The sequence below is a fragment of the Mytilus californianus genome, unplaced genomic scaffold, assembly GCF_021869535.1.
Source record: "Mytilus californianus isolate M0D057914Y unplaced genomic scaffold, xbMytCali1.0.p SCAF_4, whole genome shotgun sequence".
Taxonomy (NCBI): Eukaryota; Metazoa; Mollusca; class Bivalvia; order Mytilida; family Mytilidae; genus Mytilus; species Mytilus californianus.
Window position 1 is genome coordinate 19,786,866 of NW_026262690.1, and position 22,825 is coordinate 19,809,690.

General features: G+C 31.4%; 1 protein-coding gene across 1 annotated transcript; it reads right to left on the reverse strand.

Moving 5' to 3' along the window:
• Positions 1–2,519: 2,519 nt before the first annotated feature.
• LOC127737633 (uncharacterized) lies at positions 2,520–20,853 on the reverse strand. Its single transcript, XM_052248487.1, has 14 exons — positions 20,779–20,853; positions 17,889–17,975; positions 17,262–17,299; positions 16,344–16,448; positions 15,169–15,276; positions 13,779–14,456; positions 11,963–13,300; positions 11,594–11,648; positions 11,270–11,361; positions 10,151–10,459; positions 9,127–9,242; positions 7,517–7,679; positions 5,266–5,367; positions 2,520–4,833 (listed from the first exon to the last, which is right to left on the reverse strand). Exons 2-14 carry the CDS (start codon positions 17,936–17,938, stop codon positions 4,742–4,744), a joined length of 3,246 nt encoding a protein of 1,081 aa, XP_052104447.1. The 5' UTR covers positions 17,939–17,975; positions 20,779–20,853; the 3' UTR covers positions 2,520–4,741.
• Between the last annotated feature and the right edge of the window lie 1,972 nt (positions 20,854–22,825).

Consider the following 22,825-nt stretch of genomic DNA (forward strand, 5'->3'; position numbering starts at 1 on the left):
GAATCACTATACCATTTAAAAGTTTTGCAGGTATATTTATGTAGCATATTTGTCCTCAAATTTATCTTTTATAGTTTTGAATCTTCGTTTGCTTTATAATCGATTTTGCTACTAATATTATTATTTTTTTTTCATGCTGAAGTTTATAAATTTCTTTTCTCAATTCTCTAGGTTAAATTATTTTTTACCTCTAAACTTATTTTTCTCATATATTGGAAATGATGTATATCAGAGAAAAGCTTTTATTGCTGATCTTCATCTCGAAGTCTCTTCTGCATGGAGCAAAAACTCACTTGACATACAATTAAAACATGTACGGTATCAATTTTACTTCACAAGATATGCATTTCGAAAGAGAATGTCTCTTCAGTTATGCTCGAAGCCAAAATAATTGAAAATTTAAAACCTAATACAAACGTCAAGAGCAAAAGTTAAGTTAAATGCGGGTAAGGAACCACAGCTTTGCATGAGGGAGATGCATATTTTTACAATGAAATGAATTCCCATTTTCTATATCTGTATTAAATCCACGAATTGTGACAAATTATCCAAGAAATTATTGCTTTGAAAGCAACATTTATCAAGTTATCATTAATCTTGTCTTCCGTCAAGATTTGATCCATCGATTGAGAGATAAAGAGATTTTTAAGGATTCAAAGTCAGATTGAAAACTTGATTTTCTTGATAGAGGGTTGCTGCTCACAAGGAAGCTATTAAACCAAGAGTTCCAAGTGGTGAAGTTGAAATCATCCCTTCGTAAATTTTTCGGACGCAATCACGAGTTGACCGTTGTGGAATATCTGTTTCACAGATGACGACGGATATGTTCCAGTTGTGGTATCTATAATCTCGTCCCCTTCCCCCGAATGTGACCTACCGAATTAGACATATCACCGGGTTTGTACTTACACGAGCAACACGACGGGAGTCACATGTGGAGCAGGATCAGCTTACCCTTCCGGAGCACCTGAAATCACCCCCAGTTTTTGGTGGGGTTCGTGTTGCTTAGTCTTTGGTTTTCTATGTTGTTTTGTGTACTGTTGTTTGTCTGTTTGTCTTTTTCTTTTTTTAGCCATGGCGTTGTCAGTTTATTTTCGAGTTTGAATGTCCCTTTTGTATTCTTCGCCTCTCTTTTATTTCTAATCTTGTTCCATTGAAATAAAGGGTCAACATTGCTACAACTATTTTGTTTCATTAATGGACAAATTGTTCATTGTTTAACAACAATTCTTTACTTTAATTAGCAGGTCTCTATAACCAATTTCGCCAGGATGCTTCAATACTTGGTGGACAACATAGTTGATACGTTTTGTGGTGCTCTTCCCTAGTTATTCCATTATTCGTTTAAGCCAGCATAATATACAATAAGGACTACAAATGAAGAATGAATAGAAGCTGGTGTTATACTTTAGCTTCAAGTTCCGCTTACTGAATTATTCAAAGATTGAACATTGCATTTAAAAAGAGGGGATCACATATAGTTAGATCTTCCTGATGTTTTGACTTACATCTTTAGAACCACAGTACTGAAGAAATGGTGATAAATTCAATAAAACTGACCTTTCATCGCAAACAATTATAAACAATGCTTGTTTTAAAACCTGAGATTAGAATTTAAACAAAAGACGGCCAACGATCCGTTTTCTTAATATCTATCATGTGCTAACAAACATGTATACATGTATGTAGAATTACTCTGTGAATTGCAACTTACTCATAATATATGAATATAGGAAGTTTGCTTATGAAATCTCCTCGTTTTATTAGTAATTAACAAGACAGGGTGGAACCTTAGTGTTACTGTATAGCACTTAGGGGCATTGTTAACAACTATTAGTGCAATAAAATATCTAAAATTGATTGAGAAAAAAAAAACACAACAGTTCTTGTCGGTTGAAGCAAAAGAGATGGCAGAAAATTTTACAATGTGACCTTTCCATTCGTATTTACCAACACCCCAGCAGTACCAACATTTAAACTGTCTTAATAATAGTTTTCATATCCAAGTCATATTTCTTCCAAAAACAAGTGTTCCTTATAAATTGGTGATATGTATAGTTCAAACTTCACAATTAACAAATGATAAATCACTTGAATTCGGTGGTAAATGAATTTTTATTTTCTGCTTTTCCTTTATGCTAGAAACCTTTCACTTGCAAAGGTTACAAATATGCAAAAAAAATATTATTTTGAAGAGATGTACTGCAATTTGAAGAAACATTTAAGCTAATTGGTGTGGTGAAAAGACAAAACCTATCGAATGTAAACTGTAATACATTTTACCGGTACTAAAAAATCAACATGTTACTTTGAATGTACAGACTTTGATATAAAAATGTAGCACACAAATTTTATTGGTAAACTTTATTAACACTCTTACTTGCCTTCATATTCCAAATGCTGATGCATGTAGCATGGAAAAGGTCCTGATTATTGTTCAAAAACTATTGATGCAATAGTAACATTATATCCTGCTTGACAGCTTATGCATCAAAAAGAATTAACAAAATACAGAATACTTATGTTTTTGAAATATTTTATTTTATCAAAAGTACCTCCGTATTATAAAATGTAAGGAGTCCACCATGATTTGGTTGACTGTTATGGAATATATCTGTCTCAGATGACTGCAGATATAATCCACTTGTCACTTTATCATCTCGATTGTGATATTATTGTTGATTTTACGTCTTTGACTGGCTTTACAGCCAGCGCACAATCAGCTCGGTGTCCTTGGGGGCTTTTGGTGAGCTTTTAATACGATGTTGCTATTGTCAAAAGTTGGTCAGGCAGGAGGCGGCCATTTTGGTTTTACGTAAGTTGTATTTGGTTTCTTTACTATTTTGAGTCGGTTAACTGCACCTCACAACGGCTATTTTCAGGGCCAAGTAGATTAGAAGGCAGTCCGCTAACCATGTCGCTGTATTAGGAAGGTATGCGCACGTCTGTTCGGCTGTAATGACTGAGGTGAATGGATGAGTGATGTAATTGTGAAAGTTGACGTTATTGAATGCGACTTATCATTGACTCATACTTGCAATGAGTAACACGACGTTGTCCATAGTAGAGCTTGAACGTCTTACCCTTCAGGATTACCGACGTTCACCCCTGACTTTTATTCGGATTCCTTTAAGTTAAAAATAATTGCAATTAGCCTATATATAAAAAGGTTTAAAACTTGAAGATTGAAGATTTATTAGATATGTCATATATATCAAATAAAATATAACCATTACATAAAGTTTATAACCTATACAAATAGATTCTAAGCTTGAACTTTTATAGTCATAAAAATTACATTATTTATAAGAAATAATTAGTATATACACATACTACTTTTGCATATATAATTAACCAACACTATATACATGATATATATGTAGACACTGTGACATAATTGTATACGATTTTATAATGTGTAAAAGTATAGAGGCTATAACCATTTCCTGTAAAAAATATAGCATAAAAATTGGATATTAAATCAGTAATTGCTGATATATATACATATACTTCTAAATTTACAACAGATAAGATAATTTTACTATCTTTTACATCCCAATTAACATAAAATTGTACAGTGTTTGTTTTCTTAAAAAAGGTAAGACTAAAAAAATTGTATCTTTCATTTTCAAAACAAAAGTGCTTTTAAACAGATACAGATGATAATTTAATTAACCAATCAATGTTTCCTTTGAAGGTCAGATTAATTACAATGTAATTATTATAACATAATAAACAAACTAAACAATAAACTTGTAAGACAATAATGGTTCATCAGAACAATAATTGGTTTTATTGTATAAACACTTTTATTAAATCATAAAATAGAGATACAAATAATAGTATTCATCACAATACTATTCATATTACATATATCACAAATGCGATTGTGACGAACTATTCCCAAAACCGACCTTCCTCAATTTTCAATCTATGGATGAGGAATCTTTAATTTAAAAAAAAAACTTTTCAGAGTCATAAGAAAGTTCACCAAAATATTCTTCAAACTTATGAGAATATTTAGATATTCGATAATTAAGACTTTAAGCAGTATTTAATACATTTCAATATTATGTCTGCTTAAACTGATCACACAATCTTTGTTTAAACATACTAGACAAACCTAATTAGATTTTGGTTTTAAACATAAAAGACAAGCCTACATTTTTAGATACAGATACACTACGATGTATGTTATAGCCAGTATTCAGAAGAAAAAAAACCCCATTGCAATCCAAGAATTCCATTTAAAAAGGAAAAAAATGCTTTACATGCATGTTGTACAATACAGCAGGTATATTCAACTTTCTACTTAACTTAAATATGCTATACAAAGCATTTCTAACTTTCTTCCTATAAAAGCAGAAAGAACCATATGACATAAATACAATATCTAGATATGTAAAGAAACTACAATATTAATAACTTTTACCTTTGTAAGTAAATACTGGATTAACATTATCTTAACGATTTTTTTTTAAACTTACAATCTTAGTTTTGGAGCATGCACCACAACCATATATGCTTTGCTCCCTTGGTATGTTTTGAGACAAGAATCGACACCTATATCAAAATAAACGTTACATTTGTGCTTCGATTAAAATTATGTAAACATGTACATAGCGTAATTTGATTCCTTTGACTCTGTCTCGGTAGATAGCTCTTGAGCATTGATGCATTTTTAAAATTTTGAACCAGTTCAAAAAGACAATACAAAATTCCATTTATTTTTAATTATCGTTTATACATGTACAAACACTGGTTGTTCGGATTTTAAAACCAGTTTAAAAGCATAGCTGCAGTTTCTGGCAAAATATTTCTTTAACAACAAACCTAAAATTAATAAAAAAAAAATCATTAGTGCCTTATATAAGGTAAACTGACGTGTACTATAAACTTCTAAAATATTGTATACATATCTTAATTCATAGGTTCATATTGTCAGAGGCAGTAAGCATATGTCACCCTTATCTTTTGACTGCGTTGCTGTCTCATTGACGTTTACTCGTATTTATTTTTATTTAAATGCACAAAGGTGAAATATGATCAGAAGATATACCATGTTCAAATATTAAATTCTTGCCTCTGCATTTTAATATTAGGTAACTATTTTAATATAATTCTGAGAAAAATAGAATTGAAATTATGATATATAAATCATACTTTTTTGTTACATGTAATTTTATTAAAACATAAGAGTGATACGTTATATACAAGACTGAGCCTTTTGGAAAACTTGTAAGCTAATGTGGCAGTTATACTTACCTATGAGTAATACAATAAATACCAGCGTTATACTGATTATCACAGTAACTATTAAGACGGAATTATCTCCATGTCTATCTTTAAGGCATCGGTGGGTCCAACCTAAAACATATTGTAGAATTTCTTTAAATATTAAATCAAATTTTCAAAGACTACAGAACAATATTCACACAAACCTTTACCCCATCTGTATAGAAATGTCAATATAAGGGTGAGTACAGAAAATACTATGAGAGAGACCGAAAGATTATTACAATTACTGTATGGAAACTTTTAAAACTTTTGACCTGTTTCATTTGTTTTTCATACATAATAAATTATAAAACTAGTACATGCTATCTCTAAAATGTGCTTTAAATATCTTTATGCAGCTGTTTGTTTAATAAAGAAAATGAGTAATATTCGGACGGAGAAACATTTTGATAAAATGCAGTTTGTATTCTTTAAAAAAAAACAGAAAACAAAAAACAAAAAACAAAAAAAAAACAAATACTGTATTCTTGAGCTCGGAATATATTCTTATTTAAGCAGGAAAAAAAAAAAACAATTTAGTTGTAAACTTCAAAATTTACAATCTTGGATCTTCTCCACATTTTTGAAGGGACTTATGTGCTCAGGATGCCGTACATCTTATAATTAGTTAGTGTGCCTAAATATAATAAACACATCGAAGAATTGACTGTCCAATATATGGCCCAAACTGCGAACCAAATCTGACGCAAAAATAACCCAATATATGGTTTGTTGTAAATAAAGCACTGACAGAAAAGTACATTTATATTTGAAATATAACCATTATGTTAATAAATATTTGAATGAAAGGATATACCTCTATGAGGCAACAACCAAACAAAATGAAAATAATGCCACTTAGAAGTTCAAAATTCGGTCTTCAAGAAAAGACAAGTGTCTTATTAACCTTGTTGCCCGAGATCTAAACCTCCCACTTTTGAATTCGATCAGTTGTAGATCTATATAAAAAAAGTTCATCATAGTTGAATAGGATTATTATCTTTATCAATTTTAAAGAAACAAATGTGTGTGTGTGTGTGTGTTCTGCAAAACAAATTGACGTAATGTATTATCTTACTATCAAAAGGCCAGATACGATTTGGTGTCTATCAGTTCAGAGGATACTAGAAGAGAAAGGCAAAAGACACTAAAGGGGTAGTCAAACTAATAAGTCGAACACATACTGAATGCCATGTCAAAAAATGAAAAACGATCAAAGACAAACAGTTTACAACACACAACATAGAAAACTTAAGACTGAGCAACACGAACCCCACCAAAAACCTGGGGTGGATTCATGTGCCCAGGAAAGGTAAGCATATCCTGCTGCACATGTGTCACCCGTCGTGTTGCTAATGCAAGTACAAACGCAGTGATTAGTCTAATTTTGGTAGGTCACATTCGATGAAAAGAGGACTTGATTATGGTTAAGACAATTGGAACACATACGTCATGTTGGCGTATACGTCGTGATGGCGTCCGTAAAATTTTCGAAGGGATGATTAACATGCAAAACAGCTTCCGCAGTCAAAGTATACTTTAGTTTTCTGTTTTAAGCTTTTTATTGGATTTGATGCTCTCAAATATTTTTATATATTTTGCTGTTCAAACGTTTGGTCAACCACTGATTTGATGCCACTGCTGGTGGACGGTTCGCTCTCGATGATATCACAAGCTGACATGAAATATCATTGCTATATATAAAGAACGTGGCAATTTTGTACAGTATACTGTGAATTCATTGTAATTAATAGTCAGGTTTTGATCTGCCTGTATTTCGTGGTAATATCTTAATCACGAATTTTAGTGTTTAACAGAGTACATATAACATCTGAATACTTAATTTGTCAAAATAACGAAGTCAATTATATAAAAAGATACTATCTTACCACAATCTCCGAAGATAAGTTTAAGACTCGACTTATCTGCTGATTGCGGGACAATACTCAGGCTTTATTTGATGTTTATATGAAATTTACTCGATTCATTTTATTCTTTCTGTGTTGTTACATTTCACCCATGCCGTCTTAGTTTAAAATAAGTGAACTGACTGGGAATTTTATGACATTATGGAATTTTGAAAAGTTTTGAGCAGGAAACAATCAAAACACGTTTTGATCAACTAACAACCAAACAGTCATAACAAAAATTGCTTAAAATGTTAACCTTCTTAGAGTAAAATTTCCTACAAATCTACTTTAAGCTCTTTTTATATAATCAAATTACTGACATTACTTACTATTATTAGATGAAGGTAAGTCAATGGATACTGTTTCCTGTCCTAAAGCACAATACGCGCTGATGTTTTTTTCGCACATATCTTCGCTTATACTGAAAGTCATTTTTACGTTGAAAAGTTTCCCTTTTTCTTCTAAAGAAACGTTACCATTAATTTTCTCCTTCTATAAAGAAAATAAGAAAAATGATATTATAACTGTGCAAGTACCATTTCATTTACTTTGAGTTTCGACTTAGTAGATTTAAGCGAATGTATTAATTATTCGATATATTGGATTTACACCCATAGTTCCCATGATTAAACATATTATTCAGTAAGAAAACATGAAAAAATAATACTTATTATAATTAATTAATAAATAAACTTATTATAATAAGTAAGAAATATCAACGCTTTCATTACAGGGTTTCTATCTTAAACGATGCTTGAAGGTCTTATTCAGCAGACTAAACATTTGATATGAATAAGATACACCGATCAGAAGCGACACCATAAAATGTACCCTCTGATCCATATCTTAACCTTTTTCATTTAAAATTCTTAAAAGAACAATGAACTTCATTTGAATAATACAAAGTCTGTCAATATTTGTCCTTCAATCCTATCAATTACAAATTACGATGAATAATCATATGCATCATCATTGACTGCTAAACAATGACATCCTGGTTTGTTCATATCCAACAATTCAAGTTGAAAAACATGACATTGTGTTACCTTTATTATTATTACTATTATTCGTCTGAAAAACGCTATTTATAGACAAAACACAATCTTCTGAGGTAGTAAACTCTGCATGCAGTCTCCTGGGTAAGTGTCTAAATTGTCACTTTCTTTGTCAAAGAAATTTCAAGCGTGTGATGATGTCGTCAGGAAAATAATACCCCGAAACTTGTCAGCCAGCTTGACCTTTTTTTTAATTTATACAATTTAGATCGTATCTTTTCGGAATATGATTTTGCCGTAGTATTACAAGACATAACACGCCAGACCCTTAGATACAAAATATTCTAAAGATGAAATTTTGACTAGTCCCGAGATATAGAAATAGCCCAATTACATGAATATTAGTAACGATTACAATATTTGTAACGCATACACTGGTCTTTCGAGGACAACTTATACTTAAGTACCCTAGCCTTCGTGAATGTATGTTGTACTAATTAGCTCTCCCTAGTACAGTTTACTATCTTTTTCTGATCCCCAGAGCTCACAAAAGGACAAAATACCAAACCTTAATTTATGTTGAATTTTTCATTATTTAAAAGATATGAATTTCCTACAAGATTACACCTTGCAAATTATTCGTTCATTGATTTCTCTGTTATTTTGTCACTAATCAAAATTGATTAAAAGCTTATCCGATCCCGTCATATTGATAAACGCTTTTGTTCAGGAGAGAAATAAAGTGAAAATTTTACAATGTGTTTACCATTCATATTGATTGATACTATGATGTTAATGTGTAGTTATTAGAAATATTAGTTTTATATATTTGATATTGTTGTTCCTGTTGTGTTAAATCTTTCTTATTTTATGAAATCTTTTTTATTGTTAACGATAGTATTATTTTTTTTTATAAATCGTGTAATAAGAAAATAATTGTTTACCTTTGATGAGAAAAAACAATCTGGTCTGGGGTACAGATTTCGTATTCCTAATAAAACTGTGATCATTCCATTTTCTCTTGTAATATTTATAGCAGTTTCTTTGCTTGAAGGTTTCACTGAAAAGAAATAATGTATGATATGTATTCTTTGCCTTTAAATTACCATATAATGCAATCACTATAGCGATATGTCCACAAGAGATTTCGACAATGCATATACAAGTGTTTATGGGTGGTATCTGGGTATACTTATTCCGCAGATATACAAGTGTTTGAACAACAAACTCACTAGCAAATGAATTTTAGTCTTAAAAAGTCATTTTGATATTAACATCATCTGAAAAGTCAGAACAAATAATTATTCAGCCATGTTTAGTCTTTCGTTCAATACTATAAATTCTGTACTATTCAAACAATTCTTTTGCAGTAAATTCAATACTGTTCAGTAGCTTTTCAGACAATTCAGTATGATGTTGATGTGGGCAGGTAAAAAACAAATAACAACAGTCTGAACAGATCTAAATTGACTACAAGCAAATTGTCTGAACAAAACTGAATTTGTTACAGTGGACCAGTCTGAAAATTTACTGAAAAACTTCATAAGTGATGATTTACACTTTTAAGAGCTGTTCAGATCAAATTGACCGTTTCAGATCAAAATTGGTTAACTAAGGACAGGAATCGGTTAGTTTTTTTCAGTAAGAGAAAGATGTATTACAAAAATGTTAAAACCCAAGCCCTGCACAGTTTTCTTGAGCATTACATTAATACAACAACACAGTTCGAGGCAGATGAAAAGTCTATGATTATCTTTCTGAACATTCAGAACCAGTCCAAGGTTGAAAAAAATGTCAACTCGAAGTGTACGATTCGTTCAAATGTGACCACTGGAATTCTAAAATTCACAAAGGGCAACTAGAAAAAGTAAATAAAGTATTCATCAATGTGAATTATGTCGTTCATATTTTCTTCTAGTCTTCATACTTGTACTGCAAATACATAAAGAAATAAAGAAGTTGACTTACTAACAAAACTTTCTTCTTTCAGTTCTAACTTCTTTTCAAGGAAGATAAACCCCGATTCACATTTATAGTTGATGTTAACATCTGTCATATCAACATTGATAATTGTCAGCCTATAGTACGTAATGTTTCCTCTTGGTTCTACCGATGCCGAATATTTCATTGGATTCGATGGGCTATTTCCCGTTGCCACTATCATTGCATTTGGATCTCTTACCCATGCCATGTGACTAATATCTGGATTTTGAATAATACAACAGAGAGTAGCATTACTCCCGAATACTGCTGGATGTGTCTGCAGACTCCAAGTTACTACAAAAAATATTGTTATTATTTTAAGAGAAGTTCAAGAAGTGTGCAAGTATTTATTTATCTTTGATGGCAAATGACCAGTGGATAATTCTGATGCACAATTACCTTTTTGTTTCTTTAAAATGAAGACTAAGCATTTTTGCGCCTGTCCCAAGTCAGGAGCCTCTGGCCTTTGTTAGTCTTGTATGTTTTTTAATTTTAGTTCATTTATTTGTTTTGGAGTTTAGTGTGACGTCCATTTTCACTGAACTAGCACACAATTTTATTTAGGGGCCAGCTGAGGACCACCTCCGGGTGCGGGATTTTCTCGCTGCATTGAAGATCCATTGGTGGCCTTCGGCTGTTGTCTGCTCTTTGGTCGGGTTGTTGTCTCTTTGACATATTCCCATTTCCATTCTCAATTTTATAACCAAACTTCTGTAAAATACTGCACAGAAACTAAAATTTAAGCAAAAAAACTTAACAACCAAAACTTGCAAGAACTAGGGTGCTTTGGCAAATCAATGGTTCTAGATCCACGAGTGACACTCGAAATATTTAAGAAACTTGTAGTTTTAGAAGACCTCGAAATAATATGCTTTTATCCTATTTTTTAAATTGACATTATATCAAACAAATGTCAGCAATATACAATCAAATTCTTTTTGTTTTATTTATTTTTCTCGTTCTTCTTTGTGGGCGTTCATTTATGTCAGTTCATTACTTCAATCAAAATTAATATTTAGTAATTGCAAGCTTCTTGTCAATATATTCGTGCTCAACATAACTGAAATGTTTAATTCGACAATGATGAATCCAAATGAGCATTACCTTTAGTTGAAAGTTCATTACTTGCTCCTCCTGCCAAAGGTATTCCATATATTACAAGCAATAAAATAACTTTTTCGAAATGGTTCCTATCCCTGGAATATAAAATCAAAAATCAAATCTGCCTTATCAAGATAGAGGTTTTTATGTTTTTGGTTTTCTTTATCTCTTATTCCACTTAAATCTTGAAAGAAATTACATCGAATTCAATACCTTTTGTGTTACTATTCAATAAGCTATGATATGATTAAATTTGATTTGCTTAATTTTTCGGAAATGAAATGTTTTAGTTCATTGTCGAATATTTCGTCCTAAATATAATATTACCTTGGGGTATGTACGGTTTTCGAACGGGATCGTTCAACTTGATGGAAATTGTTGCCTAAAAATAGATAAAAATAAATAAGTTATTACAGTTACCTTTTTATACTGCTTTTTACATCTTGTGAAGGTTTTATCTTTTCAAATATCTATTTTTGCAGACAAAAGGCTGTTGCTGATATATCTGATATCTTAAAAAATTACACATTAACATTGAACATTTTGCGTTTCAACTATTTAAAAAGTACAATACATAAATTTTTATTCCTATAGAATTGTCTGATATAAAAATTATAATTGAAAGAAAGTATATATACGGTTACAAATTCAGAGCTATTCATATATAAAAAGACTTGTCAATATTTTAAAGCTCACCATTTGGACAAATGCTGATCAGTGAAGGCATTTTAATGTTTTTGTCAGTAGTAGGGATGTCCTTTTTGAACTTCTTAATTACTGTTGATTTCGTATTATCTAAACTATCTCGGATAGCTTTTATTTCAACAATTTCATTTATGTTGTTAGACGTTGCTTCTTGAATTTCGACAACTGCGTTTGTGGTACTACCATTATCTCCTTTGTCGTCTTGATCATCAAATAATTTGGTGTCTTTTAAATTATCTTCGATTCCCATTTCATTCACTGCTTTTGTATGATCGATATCCTTTATATTGCCACCAACTGGTCTTTTATCATTGATATTTTCTTTTTGTCGCCTTGGAATTATCTCTTCTTTTTTTTCTTCCTCTTGCATTTTATTCATATCGTTTGAACCCCCAACATCACCACATTTTTCGTTTTTTTCTGAGTTCCAACATGCTGTTTCTTCACCATCAACATCATCACCTGTTTCTAGGATTTCACCAACTGCCTTTTTACAGTTAGTATCATCATTTTTTTCTGCGATTTCAATACCTACATTTTCACCATCAAAATCATTATTATGTCGTTGGCTTTTACCAGCTGTCTCTTCATTCTTTTCTACAGATTCACATGATACCTTTTTTCTATCTATGTGATCATCATTTCTTAATATTTTATCATCTGCCTTATAATCGCCAATATCAACATGTTTTCCTTGGATTTCTTTAAGAGGCGTCTTAGCTTCAAGTTCATCTTCTTCCTCTGTATTTTCACCACCAATGTTAATATATTCTTCTTTTACCTTAGCAGCTAGCCTTTCGCCATTAAAATCATCGGATTTACCCAGAATTTCATCGACCCTTTGACAAACAAGTTCATTGGTTTTTCCTCGGATGTCAACAACTGCCATTTCATCATTGAAATAGTCTTCTGTTTCTAATATATCACCAACTGCCTTTTCACCAACAATTTCATTTTCTTTCAACGAATTTTCTAACCATACTTTTGCACCAACCATATCACCAACCTTTCTTTGCATTTTACCAATTACCCTTTTACCATCAGAGTTACCGTCTATACATTGGCCTCCAACAACTGATTTTCTACTGTTTATACCATCTTCATTTTGTTGACTGTTATCAGATGCATGTTTACTCTCAATATTATATTTTCCTTTTTGGACCTCAACAACTAATTCTTTATCATCAATATCAATAATAACGAGACCTTGTTCTTTTTCTTGCATTTCGTCATCTTCCTTTTTATATTCAATATAATCTTTGCTCTCCTTGGAAAGAATTGCATAATTCACCTTTCTATGTATATGGTCTTCTTTGGGGTTCTCAATATCTGAATAATTAAAACAAACCAAGTATGGTAATCATCAGCATATTTTGTCAATATACAATGTCAGTAAACAGTTGTTCCATAGATGTCAAGGAATCTTAACCTTATTATAATATGTAAACTTAGTGTGTATGTAGCATTAACAGAATTGAAGCGCATTTTCTCCTGAACTTTGTAACTTTATTGGGTTATTGATATATATTTTATTTTTACATATTTTGTAAATGCATGCAAATATTAATTTTAAAGATAGTTTGTCAAGTAGTATATCAATTACAATAATAAAGGCAAAAATTTAACTACTTAATGTATACAAAAAAGGAATAAAATTTCAAGGAAAAAGGAAATGTGTCTGATCACTTTGTTTTTATCCTTTAGCGTAATTTTTGTGTGTAAATGTTTTTAAATTGCATCATTCTTTACAATTCTCTAATCATTGTTCAACTGTGGGTATATTTATTCTTAATTAAAAACCTTTTACCTGAAACAAATAAAAATTGTCCTTGTTGGCTTGCGTTCGTGCAGGTATCCACTTCATTGACCAGATTCATCTCAACCATTTCCAATTTTACGATAAACACTATTGTAGCTGTTACAACAATCCCCAATTTTACGATAGACATTATTGTAGCTGTTATAACCATCCCTATTTTCACGATTATCCAAACCAATGTTATAGTATCTGTCTTCCAAAGGAAAAGCTGCATGTCGAATGATTTTCGTGAAATCATCTGCATTTCCCAAAATATGCTACAATTTTGTTTCTTGTCATGGATAATGTCAGTTCTTGTGTCTTCCTCGCAGCCATCTGGATCTTCTCGGTTACTGCTACCGTCAAATGCATTTTCGTTAATATTTTTTATCTCAAATCCAACTGCTGTATCTTGGGTTTCGTAAAAACAATCTCTTTTTAACCAGGTTTCGTAAAGACAATTTGCCTTTCCAACGTTTATGTCAGAAACACCTATAGCTTCATGTATTATGCCCCTTGATTTTCGCTGTTTGGCCTCACAACCATCGGGTCTTCCGCGACTGTCGTGAATGTTACCATAGCCATTTCTTTTCGTTAAGTTTTTGCCATAACCATTTGGACGCAGGATGTTTTTGTCAAAATCAGAACCATTTAGCATTCCATCAACATCTGAATTTCCACTGTGACCTAGTAAACGTGTTTTTGGTTAACTTTTTAAAAAGTATAATATAATAAGTAAATATACCGAATGTTTGTGTAAGAATCAAATAACTGGACCTTTAGATACCATGCATGATATGGTCTAAGCCTTTGACATTTACAACTTACATATTAAGCCGGAGATGATATAAACACATCCCACGAAAATAACAAAAAGACAGCTAGACGGCAAATTTTGTTTGCAACAATATACACGTTGAATATTCCATATATCAATGTCAAATTATTGCCGATTAGACGGGTGATGAATACATTTAATAGACAATACGAATCATCTTACTTGAACATCAAATATGAAAATATACAAAACATTAAGTTAACATAGACAGTAGTTGACGCGTTTTTAAAAGTGGAAAAGGGACCTTTACGTGTAGCTGTTTAACTCGGTTACATCAAAAGCATGAAAATTAAATGACGTAAATATACATGAGGAAATGAACAATCCCTTGCATGTATTTGGCCAGATGTACAATTGTCGAAGAGTCACAATTTTAACAGTCAAATTGAAGAGTATGTATGGGTTATGTCCAAAAATCGCAACTATAACACATTGTTTTAACTAACAAGTGGAATGTTGAACTAAAAAATAAAACATATCGACATATCAAATAAACTATATGGCAAAATGATCATAATGAGTAACTTAATCTTATCGCAAAAAGACTTTTATGGTTTGTACCTTTGCTGTTGTTCAAAAAATCATTGGTTTCTACGAGGAACGATATAAAATCACTGTCACAATTGTTTTCTTGTCCATTTATTTCGTGGTATTCCTTCGATTGGGAATCTAAAAACAAAAGAAAACAACATGAAACAAAGTCATTCCTTTATAACAATAGGGATAAGAACAAAAGTATTAACAAATATACCGAACTCCGATGTAAACACAAAAAGGGAAAATCTACAAAACCCGACAAAATAAAACGCTCGACAACATTAACCAACAGACCGAATGAAAAACAACTGTCATATTAGTTATTTAGAAGGAATGAATCCAAAATGAAAAGGGTTGGTGAACTAAAACTTGATTTTTGTACCGAAAATCATTAACAGTATCTCTATCTATCTTCATTAGTTGAAGAGTCTCATTCTCATCTTTTATATTCTGGAGGAATATGTAAGACAGGAGGAGAAAACTGTCTTCAAGCTCATAAAAGTCCAACGTTGAATGACTCTCCTATTAGAATGGATTTTCTCACATTATTCTACTTGATTTAAGTGTTATCAGGATGTTTAAGGTATATTTAGTTGATTGTGGGTTCGACCCCGGCCGGGTCAATGAAAAATTTTGCAAACTGGTAGCTTTTCAGCTAAGATCGCGGCATGAGAGTTATGCAAAAATTGGTTGGCTCGGTGTCAGAATACTGTGTCCGGTTATAGGGTGAAATGTCTTCCTTCGGAATATTGAAAAAATTTGGCACCGTGTGCAGGTCAAGAATGCAAAGCAGTTTGTATTTTCATATAACAATTTACCTCTTTTTGTCCTGATATGTATTTAACATTTTCCACTGGACGTTCAACATTCAGACTAGTGAAATATCACAGAGAAACACACATAATTTACTTTAAAAAACATATCTTTCGGTGGAGTAATTTATTTCTAGATGCGCATTTCAACAATTAGTGTCTCTTCAGTGATGATCGGGGCCAAAATATTTGAAAGTCAAAACCCTATAACAAACGATGAAGAACTAATAAAATAAAAAAGATCAAAAAGTAGGCCAACTCGGCCAAGGAATCAGAGCTATGTATGAGGCAGATGCACACATTAATATGAAATGATATAAGTAAGATATATTAACTATTAAACAGTGCATATCAATCTTATTGCATCAAGACAGTAATGATTCGAACCTTCGGTGATGTTTAAAACTTCATTACTGCTGTCTTCATCGATGGATGATACGAAATCGCTGTCTTCATTTCCAGATATTTCTACGTCATCTTTCGACTTGGAATCTAAATTTTGATAAAAATGCATACAAAACTTTGCCTGAATTATAATACTTATAATAATGATTAATAATTTAACTTGATTAAAAAAAAGCATCAAAAATGGAAAAGCTGGAAAAGGGACAATCAAAAACTATAAGTTAACTCGAAAGCCCTAAAAGGGTAAACCGTTCCTACCAGAGCATCCAAGTCCGGTTATTCGTGTTTTTCGATATTTATTTTTCTGTGTCGTGCTTTGTGGTCTTGTTTGTCCTCTCTTCGTTTTTCATCGACTTACAGTTTTTGATAGCCTCCTCGGTATTTTCTTCTATACTCAGTTTAGAATAATATGATTTCTTCTTTGAAAAATTGAATTATATGTTGAACGCATAATTAATTATGATAGCTTTGTATATACTCTCTCTGTCTCAGTTTTTTTTATATTCAGTGTAGACAGTAAATTTAATATCAAGAGCAGTATTGAAAGTATAATGGTAAAATCTTATTTTAAAAATCAGTAATACTGTCTGATATGAATTTGATTATGATAGATTTCTTCGTCCAAAATTTTGTTCAGGAGTATTCAAACAGTTACCCATAGCAGTAGAATATATTTTCGAAGAAGAATAATTTTTTATTCATTACTAGATGATAAACCTACAAAATGTCCATTATATATTTAAAATTAAATGTATTTAGTGAAAAGCAGTTTTTTATATGCAAGTACATTATATGTTACCATAAAAAAGTTTGAAATTTATGTCGCAGCAATAACAATAAATGCAGTCCACAATTAGGGACCACCCAGTTAAGGTATAATTATTAAATTCAATAGATTACCTCTGTCCGTTCTTGTATTCTCTGATTGTAATGAATTTCTAAAAATATAAAAGCAAACTTAACCATTTGATTTAGATTTCAAAATGAATCGGAATTAAAAAAAAACCTTTTTTTTTACATTTTCAGGTAATGCTATTTCTACAAAAAAGGTAAGATTTGCCTTAAAATATTTTTTTCTGGGTGTCTGAATAGTGTGGCCTATTGGCAAATGTTGTGATTACTAGTACCCTGTTGCTCCGAAATAATATTGCATCTTATAATTGTAGAGATTGATATTGACACTCTTATTTGCAGTTTTGAACAGAACTAAACATTTTCTTTTTTTTTTTGTCTCTGTATTTGAATTCTGTATTCATATTTGGTCTTGCAACATATATTTTTCTGCACGACTGATGACTTGTTGCATGAGATCCTATCGAAAATACAGAGGCAAAATTCTTTTTTATGTAAGTATTGATACATTACTTTTTCTACAGAAATACTCAAACTGGTGCTAGATGTTGTCTAGTATTTGTTGTAAGGTATAAGCCCTTGTTCCTTGTTGAAGGTCTCACTATGAATTTGTAATGAAGAACATTTTTCTAAGCTTTAAGGTTTTGTCAAGTGCGTTTATGGATTTCAACTTACGTATACGTATGAACAACTATAGTATTAATATTTTTGTCATCTGGAACCATGCTGTATGTTGTTTATTTCTCCATGCAAATATCAAATCTGTAGAAAATAATATTAGCTGTCAATACAGAGATATATTTTGCAGGTGGAACGTAATCACAAATTTAAACAATTTTTTATGTCGTCGCCATCGCCGCCGGAAACAGAAGGCTTAGTCTCGTTTTCGCGACTTTTGTCAAAGATGAAACAATAGAAATAGTCACAGATGATAGATACAGATATTTTCTATTAAAATCAACAAAAACACTATTAAATTGTATGATTAAGAAGTGCTTTTCTAGATTTACCTTCATCAGGACCGCTTAAACCAAACATTTGGACGCAAAGGATGTATAAGACCCGAAACACTTGAAGAGCTGTATCACCAAAACATACAGGCTTGTGAACAATCGTGAACTAAAAATGTACTTTACTGACATCATTTTCATGATATCTAAATTATTTCTTTATATACAATGTACAACTATTTCAGAAACCAAACCGTATACACTTCTGATAAAAAACAAACTATTATTTGTAGTGTTCCTAAAGGACATGACATGAATCCCTCATTTCTTTTTCTTGTAGTATTTAGATGGGATGACGGGGAACGTTCGTTACCTTACTTTTAAAGTTAAAATAAGATTGAAAAGTAAATTGAAGACAGACTCCATATTTGAAGAATCTTCTATACAATCTAGACAATGCAATAAATAAGTTCAATATCTTCATTCCAGTTTTTATGTATTTTATCAAGAAACGATTTGTTTATGGTGAATTAACTGCAAAAAGGGATAATTATTTTTAGTGAAAGTTCTTTTCATATTAGATTTCGACAAGTTTTATTCAGACTATCCTGTTCTAGATTAAGACTAAACAAATTTACTACGTCATAGCGACATGTTCCACAACGCTATATTATTGAGGAACAAAATTGTCTGTAGATTACATTATAAAGTGTATTTCAAGCTAATATTTGATGCTGTTGTTCAATGGCAGAAAAAAGAGTCCCATTCTCTAATAAAATAAGTTGAATCAAAATAACAGTACAAAATGTACAATGTGGTCAATTACACATGATGCAATATAAAACAATCGTATCAAGTAGGATGCATTTCGGGCGCAAGAAGTTTTTACAGTGTTGTTTACATTTTGTTTACCCTTATTTTTTACTTAAGTTGTACTTTATCGAGAAAGTGTAAACTATATACTGTATGTACTATCAAATACAAAAACTTTTTTGTTGGCGTCTTTGTCAAATTTACTATCACCTATAAAAACATTTTTGTTGGCGTCTTTTTTAGATTTATCTTTTGCTTGTTTGAAATTTTTAATCAGTTTTGTTGTATGTCTGTGATGTATGTTTACACAGGTAAGACTGCTGGATCCTAATTTAACCTATTATCTCTAATTGTGTTGGTCACCCAATTTTGTCAATACTTAAAGACCTAAGCAACGACCATTCATCTTTTAGGAATCAAGTTTTTTAAAATATTTTTTTTTTATTTTAAAAGTACTTGAAAAGAAGTAATTTCATTCAGAATGGAAGCGGAACAAAGATTTTAATTCCATAGAAAATAGGAACAAAAAATACGATGTTAAAATGTTTCAAAAAAGAAATCTCGTTCCAGTATGTTATTAAAACAATAGTTTGTTGTTTTAATAAAGGCCGATTCCCCCCTTCTCCCATTAAAAGGTATGGCTGATTATGTTTTCCTTTACTTGATAAAACTGTTATCTTATCTGTATTTACACCAAGATGTCGTTAAATGAAATTGGTTAGCCTTCATTTATCATGCTTTTCAATAACATATGATCAAATCGCTGAAAGACCTCCTAAATTATTGAAAACTATCATTCTGCATTGACAATAATATCTTGGTGTAAATTAGATACATCCATTCGGGCTAACACTCTCAAGGTGTATATATACATGCTATGACTTATAGATGTTAGGCCTTTGCACTCAGTATACCCATCTGGTTTATTTTTAACCTTGGACTTTTTATACTATTTATAGATGATTAAATATTGGGGATTTTCACCTGATTGTGTCGATATGGCAGAAAACAATAAATCACTAGTTTTTCGAACACCTTTTAATTTTTTTCGACTTTTTATTGTAACTAATAGTTAAACGATTTATCGATTATATTCCCAACATTCAAACATCTGAATATATATGTTAGGCCTTCGCACTCTGGTTTATTTTTAACTTTTGATTTTTTTTTATTTATAAATGTTTAAATATTGGGGATTTTCACCTGATTGTATAGATATGGAAGAAAACAATATTGTTGGTTTTTAAATTATTATTTTTTCGAACGCCTAATAATTTTTAGCGACTTTAATTGTAACTTATATTTAAACGATTTATTGATTTTATCAAACACAAAAAGACTTTAATTGAATCATCAACTGCCTATAAGACATTCTTTCTTCTGACACAACAGTAAATTTTACAAATTGTTCTTTTTTTTTTATTCATTTCATCTAACAGATCCCAGATAATAAACTAAATGCAATCACATTTGTTGTGTTCAACTTGTGCACACACACACACACAAACACGAACAACACGCTAACATACGGAGAAGAACAGAACAAAATAAGCCAGAAAAAAACAAAAAACAAAAAATTAAAATTGAAAAAAAAACTAAAGAACAAAATAACATAAACAAATTCAATGAAGTTTTTCCTGCTTTTGTTTCAATAAGACTACAGGAAATGCATTAGTCGATATATGAATATTTATAGTTCCGCGTGTTGTAAATAAGGAAGTAAATGTTTCCGGCATTTTTAAGTATGCATTTTAAAATACAGATAATATTATTTCCTTTACTATTCACAAAATGGTACTTACATTGTATAAAAGCTGACAGCCTGCAAGAAGTTTCAACTCGCGTGATCAAAATCTCAGATTATTTAGGTATTCTCCCAGAAGACAAGGTATATAACTCTTCGTGAACTATAAAGTCCGGTAGATTTAAATATGATAAATAAACATTTAATGTGATTGCCATATTTCAATAATGAAAAATTTGGAGAAGACGTTACTAAGTTGAAAAACTTGTGTCTAATCCATTTGTCATTTTTGAACAATAAAATATGTTTAAACTAATAATGAAAATCCGTTATTGACCTGTGGAATCATGATCAACTGCTGTTTAGGATCATTTTGGGATGTTAAGCGCATGATATCCCTTCAAGTAAAGGAAAGAGTAAGGCTACTGTATAAGAATGGAAGATAGTTCGGAGTTTGCAATTTTTTGAGAAAACTTTTTTTATATTTTCTTTTCTTTTTTGGTTTCGTTGTGGAGCGGGTAGTATTGAACTACTCATTTTCCTCACCCTAACAAACTAATAAATCGGTCATCATTTCTACTGTACGGTCGCGTGTTCTTTTAGCAGATTTTCAGCTGAAATATACAACAGGTAGAATATACCAGACTCAAGCTAGCGAACAATAAGCCAGCGAACAATAAGGTGTATCAAGCTAGCGAACAATAAGCCAGCGAACAATAAGAAATACGCGCCAAACTGATCTTGCCTAAAAACCGAAGACTTGCAATAACATGAAACGTTCTTTGAAATCTGATAACAATCATTTCCAGTAGGAAGACGAAATGCAATACATTTTCAAAAAGACTATTAATAGAAAACTGTTTACCGGTATTTATTTATTTATTTATTTATTTATATATTCAAGACAACATAATTGTTCTTGACCACAGGACATCTCTTGTAGGATTTTCAAAATTCCTTTTAGGTTCTCCTCTCCCTTTTTTGATTACCTTTGAGTAGAAACGGTTTGTCTTTATAATCATGATAATAGTGAATAAATAAAAAAATTAGACCATACTTAACTAGTGTAAAGATAAAATTAAATCCACATGCTTATATTCTTTTTAAAAGAAAACAAAATACCGATTTTGGAACGTAAAGTACAGAATTTTGCAGTTAGAATTATAAGTTGAAATAAAAGCTAATAAATATCCACAGTTTTCGTTAGGAATGATTGAAAACTGGCAATTTATTTATTACATTTCAATAGGAAATGTGTTTTATGTGACAATGACACACGTGACACGATATCTTAATGGATATAAAGATTTTAGCTACTTTAACAGACAAAATTTTCAAATCAAAGCTTTTCAAGGAGGCATATTCAAAAAAAAATCGGGAAACAGATGGAAAAACCGAAATCAGAAGAACAATTTCTTTACACTGATTTAAATTAACAAGAAAAGGATGCAATCACAACAATACCAACTATTTCATTTTAACATTGGAATTTTAATCGGGGAAACGGTCCAAAGTTGGGGTAGGGTGACCCAACCCCCTCCCTTCTTTAATTCATAAAAAAGTCCCTACGGCAAAGCTTTTGTCCACACTAGGTACAAATGATAGGCAATTGCCTAAGGTTGCCTGGACCCAAAGACCCAGGTGGGTAAAGTTACGGTACTTTTTGAATTGAGGTCCAAAGTTGGGGTAGGGTGACCCAACCCCCTCCCTTCTTTAATTCATAAAAAAGTTCCTACGGCAAAGCTTTTGTCCACACTAGGTACAAATGATAGGCAATTGCCTAAGGTTGCCTGGACCCAAAGACCCAGGTGGGTAAAGTTACGGAACTTTTTGAATTGAGGTCCAAAGTTGGGGTAGGGTGACCCAACCCCCTCCCTTCTTTAATTCATAAAAAAGTCCCTACGGCAAAGCTTTTGTCCACACTAGGTACAAATGATAGGCAATTGCCTAAGGTTGCCTGGACCCAAAGACCCAGGTGGGTAAAGTTACGGAACTTTTTGAATTGAGGTCCAAAGTTGGGGTAGGGTGACCCAACCCCCTCCCTTCTTTAATTCATAAAAAAGTCCCTACGGCAAAGCTTTTGTCCACACTAGGTACAAATGATA

Coding starts and splice junctions, on each gene's coding strand:
- LOC127737633 (XM_052248487.1), bottom strand. CDS start 17,938: ATGGTTCCAGATGACAAAAATATTAATACTATAGTTGTTCATACGTAT. Junction 16,449..17,261: donor GAATACAAGAACGGACAGAG/GTAATCTATTGA, acceptor ATCAAAATTTAG/ATTCCAAGTCGAAAGATGAC. Junction 5,368..7,516: donor CTTACCTTCATCTAATAATA/GTAAGTAATGTC, acceptor AATATGTTTTAG/GTTGGACCCACCGATGCCTT.